The sequence below is a fragment of the Pelodiscus sinensis genome, chromosome 8, assembly GCF_049634645.1.
Source record: "Pelodiscus sinensis isolate JC-2024 chromosome 8, ASM4963464v1, whole genome shotgun sequence".
NCBI classification, from domain to species: Eukaryota; Metazoa; Chordata; order Testudines; family Trionychidae; genus Pelodiscus; species Pelodiscus sinensis.
Window position 1 is genome coordinate 58,728,556 of NC_134718.1, and position 21,747 is coordinate 58,750,302.

At 45.0% G+C, this 21,747-nt stretch overlaps 1 protein-coding gene across 2 annotated transcripts in view; it reads left to right on the plus strand.

Annotated features, from left to right (window-relative positions):
* RGS10 (regulator of G protein signaling 10) overlaps positions 1-20,342 on the plus strand; it is a 35,132-nt gene extending 14,790 nt beyond the window's left edge. Inside the window, exons 4-5 of one of the 2 annotated variants that reach the window (XM_075935363.1) lie at positions 7,648-7,791; positions 14,934-20,340. In XM_075935363.1, the coding sequence (XP_075791478.1) occupies positions 7,648-7,791; positions 14,934-15,080 (291 nt within the window). In that variant the 3' untranslated portion in view covers positions 15,081-20,340. Of the gene's footprint in view, positions 1-7,647; positions 7,792-14,933 lie in introns of both variants that reach the window. The other variant, XM_006111395.4, reaches the window with a different exon arrangement.
* The last annotated feature ends 1,405 nt before the right edge of the window (positions 20,343-21,747 follow it).

Consider the following 21,747-nt stretch of genomic DNA (forward strand, 5'->3'; position numbering starts at 1 on the left):
GCTGTTGCTTTTATAATGTCCAGTTTTGGTGCCCACAGTTCAAGAAGAATATTGATAAATTGAAGGGGGTTCAAAGAAGAGCCATGAGAATGATTAAAGGATAAGAAAACATACCTAGCAATGGGCTCAAAGAGCTCCATCTATTTAGCTTAACAGAGAGAAGGCTAAGGAATGACTCAGTTAGGGTATGTCTACACTAGCTCGTTAGTTCAAGCTAGGTAGGCAAATGAGGGCAACCGGAGTTGCAAATGAAACCCAGGATTTAAATATCTTGGGCTTCATTTGCATGTTCCCGGGCTATCCCTGCTACAAATTGCATCAACTACACAATTAACCAGATAACCGCAATTTAACATCCTTAGCGGTAGCTCTCCCAAACCTTCCTATAGAGGGAATGGCTCTGGTGTTGAGATATGCTTGTTCCCTTCCCTCTACTGCCAAGAGAACTTCCTTTTTTCACTACTGGATGTGGTTCTGACATTGCAGCTGGTTAGCACATAGGGGATATCTTTTTCTTCACACAGGCCATCTGTTTTCTGTCTGGTTGATGCACAGTGGAGTTAGGCAGCCTCCACTGGTGCTTAAACAGGTACCGAATTGTATCCTAAGGTGGACACTGCATTAAAAGTCTTTATGTGGGATTTTGCAGTGGTATGGTGACCCTTTTTTTCCCCCTTTCTGAAATAATCTGCATTTTTCATTACATTTCTATTTTAGGATTGTGCTCATAGATACAGGAAATGGTAGCCAGATGTACAGAGATAATAGTGTAATGAATCCTCAGATGGATTGCCATATTGAATGGACAATGATTAACTAGTTCCAATTTACCTTCAATTATTCAGAATCAGTCTTTGTGCAATTTATGTAGTCAGCAGTCTCACACTGGTCATGGAAGCTGGAGGATGACATAATGCATTATAATATGTTATAGAGTTGCAATAAGATTTAAAAGTTACTACTGATCAGTCTATCTACATCCTTTATTCCAGGGGTGGGGAATCTTTGTCCTATCAGGGGACCGACCCCCTAGAAAAAAACAGTTGTGGGTGACACACAGCCCTGCTTTGGGGGGAGATGTAGAGGCTCCGAGTTTCCCATAGGCGTTGGGATTAGTGTTGCCAACTTTCCTGACTGGACAAACTGAATGCCATTGCCATGAATGGCAGCAATGTCTGGTCCATCCAGTTGGGAAAGTTGGTAACCCTACAATTGGGATGGGGCCAAAAATGATGGGTTATGGGTGTGGGAAGGTGCTCCTGGCTAGGGCAGAGGGGTGCGATAGGGGAGAGGGCTCTGATTGGGGGTGTGATCTCTGCGGTGGGAATGAGGGGGTTAGAGTGCAGAAAGGGGCTGCGGGCTGGGGCCAAGGAGTTTAGAGTATGGGAGGGGACTCAGGGCAGGAGGTTGGTCTGGGTGGGAGGTAGGGTGGGGGAGTGGACTCAGGGTTGATTCAGGGGGCTGAGCTGCAGGAGACGGTGTGGGGAGCAGACCTCCAGCAGCTCCCAGATTCAGAAGTGGCCAGCATGTCCCAAATTGTTACATATGAAATAAAATCTAGAGCTTAGACTTAATTAACAAGATACACTTACGTCTAATAAAGTATTGCAGATCAGTGCTTTACTATCAGGTTGTGATCTTCTTTTCATGAGACAGCCACATCATCAGCTTGCTTCTCCAGTGGAGGATAAAATCTTGTCTCCCCTCTAGAGTGTGTGTGTGTGTGTACGTGTACATGTACGTATTATAAACAGAGTTGCAGAGCATTGTCTCTTACCCAGGGAGGTCTCCTCTGATCTTGGGTTTATTTTTATTTTATTCCTTAGGCCGACACCTGGCCCGTAGAGTGAACACACCCTGTCTCTATCGGGATGTTTGTTCTATAGCAGTGGTTCTCAAATTCTGAGTCAGGACCCCTTTTAAATAGGGTAACCAAGGGCACTGTTAGACTTGCTGGGTCCAAGTCTGAAGCCAAAGCTTGAGCCCCACTGCTTCAGCCTGCAGTCCCTGCGATGGCAGGGCTTGGGCTCCCCCCCCTGCACCTGTCCATGGCAGCTGGACTCAGGGTTTGGCTCTGCCTACACCCCTCCCCGCCTGCCTGGGGTCATATAGTCATTTTTGTTGTCAGAAGGGGGTTGAGAACTGCTGCCCATATACAGACTGAGCTAGCCCCTAGTCTCTCCTCAACTTGTTAGCTTTGCTTCCACAGTTTTCAAGCCTCATGTTTACAGCTTAGCAGCAGACCCACCATCGGGGGCGGGAGGAGGGAGGAGTAAAGGGTCAGTTGTCCCAGGGCATTCAAAATGGCTTGGGTACTACGTTGCTGCCGGAGCGTCAGGTAGTGTTGCTTTGGGCAGTGCTGAGGACTGCCTGTCGGGGAGGAAGGGGTTGGTGCGGCATGTTCTGCAGGCACTGAGGTCTGGCTGCTCAGTCTCACCCCTAAATCCCACCTGAGGCCCCACCTCTTGTGGGGGAGCTGTCCCCCTCTCTCCCGCACACATACACCGTGCCTAGGGGACTGACAAGTCTTTCGGCTCGCTTGCTTTGCAGTCTCTTAAACTATTTCCCATGCAGAAGTCTTGTAATAATTGTGATGACTCATGGGTCCTGACTCAACCTCACAGACCACCCTTCGGTGAACTCTTCTATAGATATGGGACCCAGAGGATTCCTGCAAAACCCTATGTGCTCCCTGTCTCTCCTGTCAGTAGTCATCAAAAGGGGCTTGGGTCACAGCTCACAAAGGCACTTATTCGAATAGTATTGTTATAATTATCTTCCCCTTCAAACCATATTGCAAATGCACCTAGATTCTGAACTGGACTTTATAAATGGAGTAAAATTGTACCCTTGCTTTTGGGCCTATTTCCTTGTCAAATGGAGCCTGTCTAGAGGTCCAAAGCAAGGTTGAGGAGGTGTACTGTCTTACTAACAATAGCTACTGGAGTCATGGGACCTCCCAAAGTGCTGTGGAAAGTATGCGGACGAGTAACAGTCACTGCCCTCTGTGACTAATACACCCTGTGCTCCCATGTGGTAACCTTGCCTACCCTTATCAGTCAGTGTATCTAGTGGGCGGGGACAGAGTGTCTAGCTGGCAGCACTAGGGAGCCTCCTGCCCTGTAACTGAAGGGTGCCAGCTGCTAAATGAGTGGATTGCAGAGCCTTGGAAAGGCTTTCGCATTCCTCTTCTAGTGCCCTCCTCCCAACACTGGAGCAGCCATAATTTGCCTCTGTATAATTTGCAGTGTGTCGTGTCTCACCAAAACCTGTTCACAGGCAAAAACATTTAGGACTGAGGTGGAGCTGTAGGTAAGTGCCACTTGATGACAGTGTTCGGATTCTAAGAGAAGACAGCAAGCTCATGATAGATCCAGGAAGAGCACACCTGGCATTCTGCCCAGGGCTTTAACTGCTCACCTGTGCTGCTCCTCCCAAGGATTATACAGCTGGACAGGGCTGGATGGCACCTTGCATTCTCTACCCCTTGGACAGTCGTTTTCACTATAAACGCAGATGTCCCAGTTCGTTATGGGTGTGTCTAGACTACATCTCTCTTTCGACAGAGGGATGTAAATTAGACACTTTGAAATCGCAAATGAAGCTGGGATTTGAATTTCCTGCACTTCATTTGCATGTTCGCGTCATGGCGCTCTTTCAAAAAAGCGCTATTTTGAAAGTGAAACTGCAGTCTAGATGCCATTCTTTCAAAAATAGAAGCCTTTTTCGAAAGATCCTGTAAACCCGAGGCACAGAAGGCTGTGTAGATGTTTATTTTGGTTTGAGCTAGGCTTATTTTGGTTCAGCTGAATTCCATTCTTTATCAAATTAAGCTAAAGCAGAATAAGTCACTCTTCAACCAGCCAACCAATCAAAAAGAGTTCATGCACAGAGGTTCGTTAACCCAACTGTTGCAAATTCATGCACAACCTCCAAGTGAGTTCTGATCCCCGAAGTAGCCTAACTGGATTCCATGAGCATCTCCCCATGGCACAATAGCATTGTGGCTTCTTGTGTCAATTTGTTAGCATAGTTTAGCTGTGCACAAGTCTGTATAATGGCAGGTGATGATCGCATAAATATGCTGAATGTCAGTAAAGCTCTTTGATCACAGGACCTGTTATATAAGTGCTCATTCGTGTTCTTAAGTAAAATTATTGCTATGTTCAGTGGCCAGTTTTCACACAATAGGTAAAAACCAGTAACAAAAAGCCCCATGTCATGTGACACTTCTAGCAGCTGGACAGCAAACCTGATTTTTGTTTAATTAACAAAGGGGTTTTTGTATTAAAAATAATGGTGAACATTTCATTAGAATCAGTTGTGTGCAGTTGCTGTGTGTTCATGATTTAAAAACAAACATCATGACCATTTGTGTCTGCTCGCAATGTTAACATATTTCTTCCTTTTCAAATGCACTTTAAACACGGATAGGGCCTAAGAACTGTCTAGTCATATGGAATCTTTTTCACTTTTCAACCACTGGGAAAATGTAACAAAATGCTACCGTGAAAATTCTCCTGTTGCATCTGGTAGCAGCAGCTCATTTAGTTCACCTTTCATTTCAAATAGTTTCAAAGCATCTTGCAAACTTTGTATGTTAAGGAATTTTTGTTGCCACTTCTGGGCCGTCACTTGGCAATGGTTTAAGAGAGTGCAGCAATGCTAAATAACAGTTTAACTACCAGATCTGTTTCTGATACATCTGGGGTTCCCCAGTCACTTCTGGGAACTGTACTTGTGTTTGCAGCAGAACTTGACTCTGGGAAAGGAAGTAGAGAGGAATATTAAATTCATTTGAAACAGCAGGGAGGATTTATGTAGACAGAACCCTATTGTCCAAATTGGAATTTGGCCAGGACGATGGGGTTAGCACATGTATATTAATGAAAAGTTCCAAGGGATCTTTAATGACCACATATGAGTAAGACCTTCATTCTAAGTCTTATTTAAAAGAAGACTTTCAGTAACACAGTACTTTTTATCACTCATCTGACAGAAGGAAGGAAGAGTGCCATCTGCACTGCTTCCAAAGTTCCTTACTTCTTGCTCAGTAGTGGTTTTTCCTGAGGGCATGTCTAGACTCATGCTAGCTCGTCTTGAGCTTGTGTACTAAAAATAGCAGTGGGGGTGTTACAGTTGGGCTAGTTACCTATGCTGGGATCCAGTGGGTCAGGTGAGTTTGGACTGGGGGGGGGGGCCTATCCCGAATTGCTGCCTGTGCCACAACATCTACGTTGCCATTTTAGTACCCTATCTCAAGTGAAGCTAGCGACAGAACTCTGTCGACAGAAGGCATTATGCCTCGTAAAATGAGGTTTACCAGCGTTGACAAAACTGCTGAGTTCTGTCAACGTTATGTCGACAGAACTCAGTGGTAGTGTAGACGCAGGTTTAGTTTTGTCGACAAAAGTCCACTTTTGTTGACAAAACTCTGTAGTCTAGACACACCCTAAATCATCACATGATTATCATCATAAGAACGGCCGCACTGGTCAGACCAAAGATCCATCTAGCTCAGTGTTCTGTCTGCCGACAGTGGCCAATGCCAGATGCCCCAGAGAGAGGAAACACAACAGGTAATCCTCACGTGATCCCCCTTCTGTCATCCATTTCCAGACAGATGTGTAGTCTCCTTTTAAAAAGAACTGCTGCCGCACAACACGTATATGCTGTCAGCTGTGAGAAGGTTAATTCTTTAGACCTTAGGAATATACTAAAATAGTCAGACGTGTATGTATAACTTGCCTTTTAATTATCCCCAAATGTCTATTTTGAACAGTATAACATAAACATATTCCTGTGCTTGTTCATGGCCAAGAGTTTAAGTGCTTTCCTCTTCAGTTTCTCTTCCCATCACAGAGGGAGTCTTCTAGCTAGTGCTACTCTCTGAACACTGTTCCTCATTAAATATAGAATACAGAATATTTATGGTTACCTGTTACTAATTATCTTCTAGTGCCTGTTGGCGAACTAAGTATGAAAAATTTACACCAGTCTGAGATTTGCTTTAAAATATTGCCTCCCACTGTGCTTCTTCTCCTATCTGTTTTCATGAACTTCCTAGGCAAGGAGAGTTTTGCAGTTGATTTCAGTGGTACAGGATTAGTAAAGTGCTTTGAAGTTGAAGAGGGCTGTCTGAGTGCTAAACATTATCATTATTCTTTCTCTATGAAGACAAGGCCAGGTGCTGAAACAGAACATTTGCTGCAGTCAGAGCAAACAATTAAAAAATAAACTACCTCAAAGAAGCCCACACCTAACCTCTTCAGCTACAGTGAAAAGCTCCTCCCCTTGCAGTTACATATTTGCACCATCAGGGACTAAGGTGTTGACTTCTTGAATGAAGTGCTGAGCGCTGTCAATTCCCATTAAAGTCAGTGAACTCTCAGCATGTTGCACGATTCGGACTTTAAGAAGTACATTTCCTACACGATGAATGAAATGATTTATATATCACTACTAGATGATTTATCCGGCTTTTCTCCAGTCCCCCAGGGCAGGGGGCTACGGGTGGGATACAGGAGTTAGGGCAGGATCTTGGGGATGTGGGGGGATCAAGGCGGGGGCTGGAGGTGTGTGGAGGTACAGGAGCCAGGGCAGGGGGCTGGGAGGTGTGGGGGGGCTGAGGGAAGAGGGTGGGAGATGTGGGAGGGCTCAGGAGAGGGGTACAGGATTCAGGGCAGGGAGAACTCAGGTCAGGAAGCTGGGAGGTCAGGAGGGATGTACTGGGGCTGCCTGAGGCAGACAGGGTAGTGCTGCTCCAACGGTGGCTCCTCCTGGGGACTCTAGCTGCACTGACCTGGTGGCTCCTCCCAAGGAGGGGGTCTAGGGCTGTGCTGCCCAAGTCGCCTGGCTGGCGGCTCCTTATGGAGCTGGGTTACCTACCCCCTAGCTACTTTTGCAAGGAAGCTGGGGCTGGGCTGCTCACTCCTCCCCCCCCCCCCCCCGATCCTTAGGGTGTGTGCCAGAGTTAGGCTGCCGGCGGCTCCTTAAGACAGATCCGGGGGTGCGGGGGAGGCTGCACTGTCTAGTCCCCCTAGCTGGCCGGCAGCTCCTTGGGATGACTGGGATTGCAGGCTGGGAGGACTCTCCTTCCCTCCTCTCCCCCCCCTCATCTGGCACTGCAGTAGAGAGGGGTTTGGGAGCAAGGGGTCCACTTGCCCAGGGCTGATGACTGGCAACATGGAGAGTCCCAGCCCCGGTTGGCCACTCTCTTCCCAGTGTGGCCGTTTCCCTGTAATCACTCTGCAGTACAACTGTCCCCCACACTCGCTGCCCCATCTGGTCATGGTGGAGCACAACTGTCCCTATTTGCCCCCTCCCTTTCCATGTTATGGAAAACAATCGAATTCCAGGCACATCCCATTTTCCTGGCATCATCAAACTCTGGCTGTGCTGTAAGTTAGGGTAAGAGGAAGCTGCATACCAAATGGCCTTACCTCTTACCATTTAGGAAGAGGTTTTGAACAAATGGATTCACAGATGGACAGACTCACAGACGGACAAACACACAACTCTCTCTCTCTCTCTCTACTTTCTAAGATGCTGCATCTGATAGAGGCATCTCTCATGGCATTAGCATGTCTTATAGGAGGACTCTGGCAAAGTTACATGTTCCCATTGTACATATTTGACCTTTCACAGATGCAAGAAAAAGCAAAAGAAATTTACATGACTTTCCTGTCCAGTAAAGCTTCCTTCCAAGTCAACGTTGAAGGGCAGTCCCGTCTGAATGAGACAATATTGGAAGCACCTCACCCACTAATGTTCCAAAAGCTGCAGGACCAGGTAAACCTATTACATATACCCTGCTCACTTGAGGACATGTTTTATGGCTGATGTGGAAGGACGCAATGAAGGTGAACAGGACAGGGAGGTGGCGGGACCGTAAGGCCTGGGCTATTACTGTATATAGGCTCAGTTTTGTCAGAGCATGCACATTGCCTGCTAACTGGTAGAACGAGCTCCTAGGTGTATGAAATAGGGATATTAATAGTGAGTTTTATTGGTTAACTGGTTAATCATTAACGGGTGAAGCTTACCAGTTACAGTTAACCAGTGGGGGCTGGAGTAGCCACCCGCATGCCATGGGCAGGGTGCTGCTCCAGCCCTGCGGGGCCTGCCTTGACCAAAGGACGCTCCAGCCTGACCAGATAGCCCCATCCATGGTGGGCCCAGGCCAAGTGTGCCACAGGCAGGGCGACCCAGCCCAGCCAGAGCAGCCCCCATCTGCAATGGGCGGAGGGGGGGGCACTCCAGCCCAGCTAGGCTGGGGAAGCCCCGCCCCGCCAGCCCATATTATTTAATCAGTGACCCGATTAAACTTAACATTTAACTGGTTTACTAATTGAACAGGATTTTACATCCCTAGTATGAAAGCAGACAATCTTACAAAATGCACAGTGATGCACACTTGCTGGGCTCAGGGCAGAATGAAAGCTTGAAAGCCGCGTGCTGTGCTCTGCAGTGGCTTGCTGGGTTGGGTGCTCCAACGGACAGAATTTCACTGGAGGGAAGATGAATTAGGCAGAAAGGGGCAGAGGAACCCTTGCTCTGGCAGCCTATCCTGGTAATGTGGTGGAGAGGACCCTGCCCACATACTGGCTGGCAGAGAAGAGCTCTAGACTCCAGTTCAGTCTGTTTTTCTTTGAGTGTTTGCTCATGTCCATTCCACTTGGGGGTGTGCGCGCCGCGTACATGGACTGTTGAGTTTTCCCTCAGTGGCACCAGTAGGGGAGCCCGCAGGGTGGCGCCACTATAGCTATGCATATTAGGAATGTTCAATTTAGATTAATAGGCTAATTGAATAGTCAATGCAAATCGATTAGTCTATAAGGGACCCTCACCTTTGAACACAGGGCTGTTGCTATACTTCAAAGGTGAAAGTGATGCGGGAAGAACAGGGCCAGCGGGGGACTGATTGAGTCTCCCGCTGGCCCCTGGCTCCCGCGGTGTTTCAAAGTAGCAGCACTGCGTGGAGCTAGGGACCAGCTGGGAACTTCCCCGCTGACCCTGGCTCTATGTGGTGTTGCCGCTTTGAAACGCTGCGTAGGGCTCCCTGCAGCATTTCAAAGCGGTCGTGTCATGTGGAGCCTGGGGTCAGTGGGGAGCTGACTCCGGCTCCAAGCAGTGCTGCCTCCCTGCTCTTCCCTCCCACCCCATTGCTGCCTCTTTCTGATAAAGGCAGCAAGGGGACGGGAAGCGACTGGTCGACTAGTGTATTGACTATCTGATAACGTTTTGCTTATCAGATAGTTGACAAGTCAACTAGTCTTTCACATCCCTAGTGCATATATATCCCTGCTAGCCCTCCATCCCCTCAGTTCTTTCTTATCACCCGTGATGGTTGTTAGAGCTCTTATTTTGCTCGTTTGCAAGTATGATTTCATGGTATTTGCACTTAGTTATCACTCAGTGGTCTACCTTTGTTCTCCAAGTTGCCCTTCCTGTTTATTTGTTTAGTTTGAGTACTGCTCTTTGTTCAAGTTAGTTAGTAGTTAGTGTTCCTCATTGGGTCGGGGTTCACCCGTTGCGTTCCCTTTCCACCTGTCTCCGGGGCATGCCGAGGCCTCATGGCTTTAAGTCCTGTGTGGACTGCTCTAAGCCTAAACCTTGAGGGGGCCCACACTATTCGTGCTCGAAGTGCCTGGGTGAGGCCCACGTTCCTGCGAATTGCAAGTTCTGCCGCAGTTTTAAACCCAGGACTCAGTGTGAGAGAGACCCAGGTGAGAAATACTCTTAATAGAGTCCGTGCTCTGCCCGGCACTGGCTGCTGAAGCCGCACCAGCACTGCGCAGTGAACCGTCTTCGGTGCGGGAGGCTTCCTCCTGGACCTTGACGGCATCGAGATGCCCTTCCACCCGGCACCGATCTCAGTCTCCGGTGCCCCGTAAGAAGAGGGCAAAAGGGGCAGATTGCTGTCCCGGCATGCACCCGCAGCGTGCTATCTGTCCGGGCACCCTTGTGGTGGCTGAGGTATCAAGGCCTGCTGCTCCTGGGACTTTGCATGGCCGGTGGAGTGTGGCCAGGGAAAGTACCCAGGAGGAGGAATCCGTGTTCGTAGACCTGCCCTCGACTCTAGACACTTTCGAAGCAGTACAAGAGCTGATTGAGTTCACCTTGAGCCCACCCTCACCGCCGTCTTTGGTGCATCAGGATGCTGATTGGTGCGACCAGCACCAGTTGTGCCTTTGCCGAAGGCCTCGGGGCTGGTACTAATGTGATGCTCCCCTCTCCGGCATGTTCTTTGACACCCGCTTCGGCACTGGGCATGGACGCGGCATTAGCGGCAACCTTCTCCCAAAGGTTGAGGGAGATCTCTGCTTCTAGTGCCCCTATCCCAGCGGTGCATCCTGCGGTACTGGAGCACCTGATGCCATCTCCATCTGTTCGGCACTGGGGCAAACCAGCAGCCATTCTCTGGCATTCTTCACAGCACCCATCACCGGGCCCATCTTCAGCACCGCTTTGGTTGGAGTCTGATTATTCCTTGGACTCCAATGTGGAGTCCCTCTGGTCTCATGTCATGGTCTCCTGGGCCTGGTCCCAACACCGTTCCCAGTCCTGGCACCGGCCGCAGTCCAAGCACCAGTCACGTTTTGGCACCGTTTGTGCCATCGTAGCTCTTCCAGTCATGTCCACCCCAGTGGCAACACCTGGGGCAATGGCCCTTTTGGACCTCATGGGCCTATCATCAGGAACAGGGGAGCACCACACCACTGCCCTAGTCACCAGCACCGGACCAGGTGACGTCCACACAAAGGATTATCTCCTAGACCTCAGGACCCAGGGCCTTGCCCCTTCCTCAGTCAGGATACACCTGTTGGCTATTTCGGCTTCCACTCGGGATCTTGGGGCAGGCCGGTCTTCGCAGACTCTATGGCAGTGGTCATCAACCAGTAGATTGGGATCTACTGGCAGATCTTGGAGCCTCTGACAGGTGATCCCGACTGGTTTGGCCAAGAGGCTATCCAGTGCCAGCACATAGCTGTCTCTCCCTGCACTGCTGCACAGCTCCTGCCCTCTGCCGTGGAGCTGTCCCCTCAGGAGCAGGGGTGAGCCACCTGAGGTCAGCAGGGCCCAGCCGGAGCCCTACCCCAGTCATGAACCCCCTCGTACACCTCAAGTTCCTGCCCTAGAGCTCCTGCCAGAGCCTGCCCCTAGCATTCCTCCTGCACCCTGACTGCCTGCCCCAAGCTCAGAGCCCCTCTCGCACTCCAGATCCCGTAATCCAAGACCAGAGTCTGCGCCCCAGCCTGGTGAAAGTGAGGGGGGATGGGAGAGGGAGGGAGGATGGAGTGAGCAGGAATAGGGCCTCGGAGAAGGAGCACAAAGGAGATGGAACAAGGGTATTTGGGTCTGAGGTAGCTCTTTGATTGCACTTAAATTCAAAAAGTGATCTCGTGCTTAAAAAGCTTGGAGACCCCTGCTCTATGGTAATTCACTTCCTCAAAGAGTTAGACAGGGTATTCTCTCAGGTGCGCCAGCCCCTGCCTGCGTGGGATCTTAACTTGGTGCTTACTAGGCTCATGGCTCCCCATTTGTAGCTGTTGGCCACTTGCTCCCTTCTGCACCTGTCCTGGAAGGAGTCCTTCCTCGTAGCTATTATCTCCGCTAAGCGGGTCTTGGAGCTGCGAGCTTTGACCGTGGACCCTCCAGACATGGTCTTTTTTAAGGACTAGATTAGGCTTCACCCCCATCGATCTTTTTTGCCTAAGGTGGTGTTGCATTTTCATGTTAACCAGGATGTTTTCCCGCTGGTGTTTTATGCAAAACTGCATAGTTCGAGAACAGAGCAGGCTCTATACACCTTGGATGTTAGGCGAGCTTTTGCATTTTATTTGGGTAGAACAAAACCCTTTTGTAAGCGTCCTCAGTTGTTTGTGTCAATAGCTGACAGGACGAAGGGCTTGCCGGTCTCAGCCCAGCGTATCTCATCCTGGATTGGCCCCTTCATCAGGGAGTGCTATGGGCTGGTGCATGTTCCAGCCCCTCCTATCATGGTCCATTCGACTAGAGCCCAGGCTTCTTCCGTGGCTTTTGTGTCCCAGGTTCTCTTCATTTTTTTAATCTACAGTAGACTTCCGATAATCCAGAACCTATGGGACCTAGGTGATGCCAGATTATCAGATATGCCGGACTATCAGGAGATACTATAAACTGGTTATATATATACTGTATACATTATATACTGTATATAAAGTGTTCTTAACCCTTTTTATTGAACATACTGTATACAGTATACTGTGATGTTTTAGTTTTTTAAACCCTTTTTTACCCTTTTTGCTCGGTTCAGCTGCTGCCGCTGTTACCTTGTGACTCATTTTTTGCCGAAGCTCACTCACTAGGCTCTTGCCATTTTGATGCTGGACTATCAGGGGTGCCGGACTATTGGAGTTTTACTGTACTTTGCTAAAGAGTCACTGATTGTCACTTGCAGCTTCCAAAGAGTGTGGCCCTTGCCTCCGGACTTCTGACTATTTGTATTTTCACCATGGCTCATGTCTTTGCCAGCAAAGCAGTTCTTTGATTTAAAAAAGCATGTTGAACAAAGCTGATGTCACATGCTGAATGCATCTGTCCAATGTTGAAGTGGGCTGATGAGCAAAGACTCCGCTTCCCTTGAAGTGGATTCCAGATGATTAACCATGGAAATGTCTAAAGCCCAATTTAAAAGGCAGAGCCTCAGCGGGGTCCCTTATTGACTAATCGTGTACTCAATATAAATTGTATTGAGGACACGTTTAGTCAAATACATGTTTCTTAACATCCTTAGGGTACTACTTAATATTAGTAAGAGTATCAGTATTTGGCCCTGTTTGTGTAGTTTTTTGAATACAGCTTCAGCCACAAGGCTGGGGAAGTAAGAATTCCTAGAAACCTTGTGAATTTTAAATTCTTTACCCGGGTACATACACCCATTCTAATGAATCTCATCTATTCAATTTAAAATCTTCTATATATGACTATAAAAAACTCCAGAAAACTCCAGAACTGTTACAAACTTGGTTTTGATATTTGCAGTATTTGTCCATCATGAAAGGTCCCTGATTATCACCATGAAAAAGAGGAGTTTGTTAATGTAAGTCCCAGACTCCGGCTCATGTACCTCTAAAGGGGCTATGCCTTCACTTCCAAAAAAAAAAAAAGTATATTTTCACATGGAGCTCGCTATCTCAATATAGAATGCTAGTGGACACACAGCATAGGTAATTTTTATTTTGATGTAGCTAGTCAAGGTCAAATTCAGGTGGGAGGTACAGAGTTAACCTCAATCAGTCACATCAAAATAAAAACTCCCATGTCTTGTCACTGTTACCATTGAGGTAGCTACCTTGAGTTAAAATTAATTTAAATCAATTTAGCATTTAAATTGACGCAGGGAGGTTTCTACTGGTTTACATATAAAAGTGAACAGCAATTAGTACGAAAGCTTCTGTGTCATTTATTTTGCAAACAGGATATTACAACTTATACACACCCATGTTTTATGTGTTTGAGGGTTTTTTGTAGCTACAATTACTGCAGAGGTGAAAAGAACAAGCTTTCTCTCTTCAAGGCAGTAAGCCACAGTGGCATTAGCAGTTTAAAACAGTTTAGAAATGAGAATCAGAAAGCTACAGTTTCAGTTATCCACACATGGAATTTGTTTCCCTACTTACGGAAGCAGCTGAGAATCCAAAAATTCCTCTTGGAAATTTAGCTTAGTTGACATTGGGCACCATAAAATGTAATCAGTCACGAAGAGTGACTCAGAGAGGCTACTCTAGCGCACTCATTGCCAAAGGGTGATGTATGCTTTTGTTTTGGTTCAATTATGGTTTGCAGTATATTTTTCTCTCCTTTCTAGCCCAAGAAAATAGTCACGACTTAGACAACTGAGAGCACTAAAGACTTTTTGTCGGTGTTAGTAAAAATCCAAGTGAGTTGTAGGAGTTTGCTTAGAAATAGATGGAAGTAGGAGGGGAGAAAACAACTGAGCTCAAGAACAGCAGAGAACTGGAAGTCCTGGAAGAAAAAAGACAACGTGACTCTCTTAGAAATTCCCAAAAAAAGGGTGTTGGGAAAATGGGGACAAAATATTTATTTTTAAAAAGCATGAAGGATTTTCGGGTGATGCATCAATTATTATGTAGTGCCCATGTGCATCCTGTGGGTCAAAGCCTGGTCTCGCCAAAGTCAATGGCAAAATTCCATTGGCTTGAATGGAGCCAGGCTATTACTCCTGGAGGGAGTAACAAGGATTGGATAAATCAGTTAAGTGTGAGCTTAGCAGAAGAAGTGTTGGACAAGCCAGCTGTTTTAATCAGCAACACATTTGCACCTTCAACTATTTTCTACTTAAATTCTTAAAATGCTCTTTTGTTACTATCTCAGTGCTGTAGATATGCTCGGGCTCTACTGTAATATTTGTGTGTCGGTATGTCCAGAAAGGTGTGTGTATACAGCTCTGCTCCCTCTGTGCATTCCGAGTCCTATCTTTTTATTGCACGGACCAAATGCCATCTTCATTCCATTTTTCTCCTGGTGGTCCAGCAGTCCTTGTTATGGTTGGGAGCTGGGTAATGTCTTCACTGGGACATCATATACAACTGGTAACTAAGTGCCAGCTGCAGATCCTTTACTGCAGATGGTAATATGAGAGTATGACTTGCAAACATCAGGTTTCATCTGTAGTATTTTCAGGCAGGAAAACCGTCCTTTGGCCCATGGGCTGATCAGATTTGATATGGACATTAATGAACATGGAACCCCATAATATGGTTTGCTATACACAGTCACTTTTAGAATATATAAGATTTATTTTAATGTCATACATTTTAGTGTACACATTTGCTGACAGAACAAAATTTTAGAACTTTCCTATTATTCTTCTGATTTAGGATTTATTTTATTTGAATAATCATTTTTGTTTTCTTTCTCTCCCCTAGATATTCAATCTCATGAAGTATGACAGCTACAGCCGCTTTTTGAAGTCAGACATATTTTTAAAACATAAGAGGGCAGAGGAACAAGAAGAGAATTCATCCGAAGCTCAAACCATAGCTAAAAGAGCTTCAAGGATTTACAACACATGATCCAAAGAAACCCATTCAGACAAGCAACAAAAAATAAACTAAAACTCTCAGGAGCAGTCTGACTGTTGCATTTAAGGCTTGAAAAGCACAAAACCCTTTTAGGGGATATTTACTTTCTAATTGCTTGAACAACTAATTGTTTTTGCATGATGGCTAACACCAAACACTCTTGAAAAGATCATTTTGTAAGCTAAAATGCTGAGATATCCCTATGTAGCATGAATTACATCCTGTATTTCACTAATTAAGATGTTTTCCAATCACTGTATTTTGTGAGCAATCACAAACATGAGAAATGAAAGATAGGGTTGCTTTTGCCTTTTGATTTTATAGCTATCCTGTGTGTACATTTGTGAATTATTGTGAGACAAAGCAGAGTAGCATTTCTGATAACTCTGTGGATGAGTCACCCGTTGATTACCATTAAGGAGCAGTATCATTTAGGGTTACTTCTAATAAAATCCAGTTTCAGTCCTCCCAAATATAAATCTCTTCATTGAAACTAATCTCTCTGTGAGACTTTGAAAGGCAATTTCAGTTTTGACTTTGTGAAGTGTGGGTTTGCCTTTATCGTTGAGGCAGAAGGCTTGGTTTTTTATTCAGGAATTTCATTACTGTATTTCTTTGCTTTCATGACGTTTCCCACAACAATCAGTGAGCTTCTTCAGATGACAGTAGCTAATCATCAACCTTGACAGAAACAACATGTCAACTTTAAAAACAATATAAAATGACTAGTGTTTTCATATCATAAACTGTAATAGAACAAAAGCACCAAAATCGGAAAGATCCCTTCAAAGCACTCAAAAAGCTATAGAACTGATATCTGTTGGCGGCTACTGGGCATCCCATTTTCTGGTGGGCTCATCCCTTCAACCTGCAGCCAGCACACTTATTCTGGTCACATGCAAGCACGAGTAAGCATCAGGTCTACTACCTCTGTCTTCTGGAGGAATTGCGCCCTGCCTGCCAGGAGTCCGTCTGTAGAGGCAGAAAACAAGTTTTCATTTTCAGTCTGCCTTGGCTGAAATCATTTAATCTTATTCTACCTGATTTAGTTTTCCCTCAAGTGTTTCAGGGTTTCCTATGTGCAGATGTTGGGAAGGCCAGCATTCCGATTTTAGCCATTCCCACTCCATGTTTGAGATGAAAGGCAATTTGTTTGCCTTGAGAATATCAATGTGCAGTGATGAAATGTTAGGATAATAAAGGAAAATGCTGGTGGAAGTGTCCGCCAGGGAGTTTTCTTTGTCTGGAGCAGTTTCAGAACTGAAAAGAATTTCTGGCATAAATGTTTAATATGTTTATATTTTTTGAATTCATTAATTCAATGCCAAACTTCTAAATTGCCATTTAGAATTGGGAGAACATATTGGCTGGCATGTTTTATTTACAAGCTTCGCCATATGTAGTCTCGGTCTGACTCACATTGACTCACTATTTATTCTTTGTGTGTGTGTGTGTGTGTGTGTGTGTGTGTGCAGGCTTTTCTTGAGCTTGTATTTATGGGCTGTCTAGTCAGATTGCACAAATAGCTTTTTGATTATTTTAAAATTCTCTTTCTCAGGAAGGTCAGTTATGTATTATATATTACTGTTGCTATCAACATCTTAAAAGCCAGGGCTAGGTTGTAATTTTCTAGGAGGAGAACTCTCTATATAGCCGTGCATATGATACTTTCTTTCTCTAAGCTACCTTTACAGCCTACATCTAAAGAAAATGGCTGTTGCGGTCTCCCTCCACTTAATGCATTCCTGTAATGGTAGTGGGAGTTCTGAACACTTATCAAGGGATGAAGAGACGTGTTCACTTTTAGAGTGTTGAGTAGAACGGCAGTGTTTCAGGTTGCACTTTCTAAGCTGTAGGTCAGATGCACAGATTATATTTTCCCATCATATTTACAAAGGAGTAAATGACAGAACCATCAGTTTTCGGTGACATGTTGGCAAATGCTTAAAATAAAGGATGTATTTAAATGCTTTGTTGAATAAGAATGTACTTAAGCACGTGCTTAAATATTTGGGTGCCTTGGGAGTAGGTGAGTTTTTACAATACCCCTCCCTGCAGTGAGCTGTTATCACATTAGATCTTCTAATTAAAATAATTTTGGTTATGCAACCACTACCCTCCAAAAGAATACAGGGTGAAATCTGGTTTACTACTATCAACTGACCTCAGCAGAGCCAAGATGTCATCCACAGTCTACTTCTAAGGTCCTATATATATTGCTCAATAATCAGTTTAATTTCTGTTTGATAAAACTTAACCTTTTCAGTGTATGCAAAGATACATTTAAACATCAATGGGATGAGCGGGGCTTCTCATGTCAAAAGCATTTGTCATATTCAGCATGTTCAAGATTAGAAAGTGCGTTTTCTTTTTAATCTTTTAAAGGAAGGATGACTTTGGATGAAATGTATCATTTGCCTGTCAAATCTTTTGAATGATGGGCCCAAATCCAGCCCCTGGAACCAGGAAAGATGAAATTTGCATCCCACATTTAGAGCTTGGACTTTGGTTTTTAATTCTCATTATTGTAATTTACATTGGTGCAGTGCTGTACGGTACCAAATTGCATGGAACCCTTCCCATCATGCTAGTTGGTACACAGTCCCTGCCCAAAAGCTTGCAGACTAAAAGACAAGACAGATAAGTATTAATAGATAACAAAAAAGCAGAACATTAAAGGTGAAGTTAGAAATACTTCTAGGAAATGGCTAAGCTAGGCCCTGATCCTACAAACACTTGTGCACAGCTGTAACTTTATTCACAGGATATTCTATCAATAGAACTGTTCACACGAGTAAAGTTATGCATGTGACATTCATGCTACCTCTGGCTAGGCTTCTGTTTTTTAGCACACTAGCTCAAGAAACTCAGAGAGGGTGTCTGTCTTCCCACATTGGTAAGTATGCAGTTAAGTATACTCCTGGTTGCAGTCTAGACCAGTGTTTCTCAACCTTTTTATTATAAAGTATCCCTTTTGTTAAAAAAAAAAAAGTATCCCCAGTATTTACAGTTTTCAGATACACATTATTTTTCTACCATTGTAATACATTTGTTTAAACAACTTAATCATAGCCGGCTGGGCAATGAAATTTTTGGGTGTAAAAAGTACAAAAATAATAAAGCACTATAAAACTTCAAACAAAAATTCAGTTTTCTCCAAATTTCAGTTGTCTTGGTGTACCCCCCAGACTTCTCTCGAGTACCCCAAGGATACTCGTATCACTAGTTGAGAAACACTGGTGTAGACATACCTATAAACTTAGGTCCAGATCCTCAAAGGTATTTAGCTGCCTAACTCATAGGACTCTAAGGGGTAGCTGTGTTAGTCGTATCTGCAAAAACAATGAGGAGCCCTGTGGCACCTTAGGGTACGTCTAGACTACAGGCTTTTGTCGACAGATACTGTCGACAAAACTTCTGTCAACAAAGAGCGTCTACACTACATTCAGTTCTGTCGACAAAGCAAGCTGCTTTGTTGACATGGCAGTGTAGACGCAAAGGACAGTTTACATGCAATAACACCATCTGTCGACAGAAACTCTGTCGACAGAAGGCGTTATGACTCGTAAAATGAGGTTTACCAGCGTTGACAAAACTGCTGAGTTCTGTCGACATTATGTCGACAGAACTCAGCGGTAGTGTAGACGCAGGTATAGTTTTGTCGACAAAAGTCCACTTTTGTCGACAAAATTCTGTAGTCTAGACACACCCTTAGAGACTAACAGCTTTATTAGGGCATATTCCACACAAGGGCGGACTACAAGTTGTCAGGTACAGTATCCCCAGTGATGCCACAGCACACCTGGTGTTGGATCTATGTGGCTTTGTCCTCACCCAGAACCACTTCTGATTTCGGGACAATTTATACCTTCAAGTCTGCGGCACTGCTTGTGTGTACCCATGGGTACCTGCATGGCCCCAAAATAGGCCAACATATTTATGGCTGACCTCTAATATTTCCTCAGCTCTCGACCCCTACCAGTCCTCCTCTGCTTATGGCACAATGATGACATCTTCATCATTTGGACCCATGGGAAGGAGACCCTTGAAGAAATCTACAGTATTTCAAAACAATTTGGACCTCACTATCAAATTCAGCTTGGAACAATCCACACAAAAGACCCACTTCCTGGACACTACAGTACAAATAAATGATGGCCACATAAACACCACCCTATGCTAGAAACCTACTGACCACTAGTCTTACCTACATGCCTCTAGCTTCCATCCACGACATTGTCTACAGCCAAGCCCATATCTACAACCATATCTGCTCCAATCCCTCACACAGAGACAAACACCCACAGGATCTTTATCAAACATTCTTAAAACTTAAATACCCACCTGGGAAAGTGAAGAAACAGATTGACAAAGCCAGAGGAGTATCCAGAAATCACCTGGTTCGGGACAGGCCCAACAAGGAAAACAGAACACCACTGGTCATCCCCTACTGCCCCCAGGTTAAACCCCTCCAGCGCATCATTGACAATCTACAGCCAATCCTGGAAAATGATCCCTCACTCTCACAGACCTTGGGAAACAGGCCAGTTCTCGCCTATAGACAGCCCTCCATCCCGAAGCAAATCCTCACTAGCAGTCACACAGCGCACCACAGAAACACTTACCCAGGAATCTATCCCTGCAACAAACCCCATTGCCAACTCTGTCCGCATTTCTGTACAAGTGACATGATCACAGAACCTAACCACATAAGCCATATCCACTAATGTGATAAGTGCCAGCAATGCCCCTCTGCCATGTATATTGGCTAAACCGGACAGTCTCTACAACAAAGGATAAATGGAGACAAATTGGACATCAGGAATGGTAACACATATAAACCTGTAGGGGAACATTTTAGCCTCCCTGGACATTCAGTGATGGATTTGAAAGTAGCCATCCTTTCACAAAAGAATTTCAAAAACCAGTTACAAAGGGAGACAGCTAAACTGAAATTCATTTGCAAATTCAACACTATCAATTTAGAATTGGTTAACACATTACAAAGGCAATTTCCCCTCTCTAGATATTCACATCTCCACACCAAATGCTGTGAATGACCCATTTACTCATAGACTCATAGACTTCCACCTGGACTCGATTAGCTTCTTTAACACAAGCAACTTCTTCCTTATATATACTCCTGCTTCTGTAACTTCCACTCCAGTTCATTTGATGAAGTGGGTTTTACCCATGTAAACTTATGTCCTAATGAATTTGTGAGGCTACTTCTAAACTACGATCCTCTTGCAGAAGAGCAAATGCAAATGGAGCACTCATTTGCATATGTCGCGCTCTCATTTGCATTTCCTCTTCCTTTCCCTTTTGTGCAAGAGGTTTTTGTGCAAAAAAGCGCTGTGTAGACAGCACCTTTTTGCGCAACCCCCCCTTCCTTTTCATAAGGAAGAATGGCTCTTGTGCAAAAGGGGGTTTTTGCACAAAAAGACGCCATCTACACAGCGCTTTTTTGCACAAAAACCTCTCGTGCAAAAGGGAAAGGAAGAGGAAATGCAAATGAGAGCGCTGCATATGCAAATGAGCACTCCATTTGCATTTGCTCTTCTGCAATAGGATCGTAGTTTAGATGTAGCCTTAGTTTCTAAGGTGTCATGATTACTTAATATGATTTTCAAATAGATGGGCAAGGTAGAGTAATCTCCAGGTATAATTTTTCTTAAAATTAAAGCAGAATACGTAAGTATGAATCTATGCATTATGAGAAGTCAGAGTAATTGAAATTAATTTATTTATATGGGAGTCATAAGGATAAACTCTTTCTAAACCCCCCAAATGGCTACCCTAATGTATGTTTCTGAGCCAAAAATTAGATGAATTTACAAATAAGCAAGAGCTGTTTGCTGAAGCTTGTTTGATGTTTTCTATACAAGTTAGGAGGATGTTGCAATGTATGATGTACCCCTCAACTATTTTCTAGAGTCAGGCCTTCCAAGTCTGTGTCCTCTCATTTTCCTATCACCAGCATGTTTGTGATGGAGGAGGATTGGTGCCTAGATGCTACTGGGGTGGGGGCATTTTAGATTTGAAGTTAGCTAGATTGGGTGGGACTTCTTTAGAGGTAATGTGTACTTCTCAGTAAATAGCAAAAGGGGTCACTGATGAACCACATAAGGCCCTTGCACCTCACTTTCTTTGTCAGTATTCCTTTCCTTGATTTCACTGCATTCCTCTCATATCTTTTTGTTTCAAAGTCAGTGCCTTGCTAACACATTATATTGGGAGCAGGAGACAGGGACGCCTTTTTTGTTATGTGCTTGCAAAGCACCTAGCATGATGAGCCCTTTGTCCATAACTGGGACTTCTCTGTGATATACTACTACAGGTGGAACCTATTTACTCCAGCACCTTTGGGACCTGACTGGCATCGAACCAGAGTTTGCTGAACTATGGGTGGTCTATATTGTCTAATAGCATTACCAACACTTCCTCTGCTTACTGGGCTCTTAGAAGACATTTAGGGGTAAATTAGAGCTAAATAATAGCACAGATCACTGAGAGTCAGGACTGGTGGCTGTAAACAAATTTTATGGGACTGTGGGAAACTTGGCCACACCCATGATAAATGGACATTTGGCTAACTAAAATCATGCTGGACCATGGATGTTACTGAACAAGAGAGTGCCAGACTACAGAGGTTCAA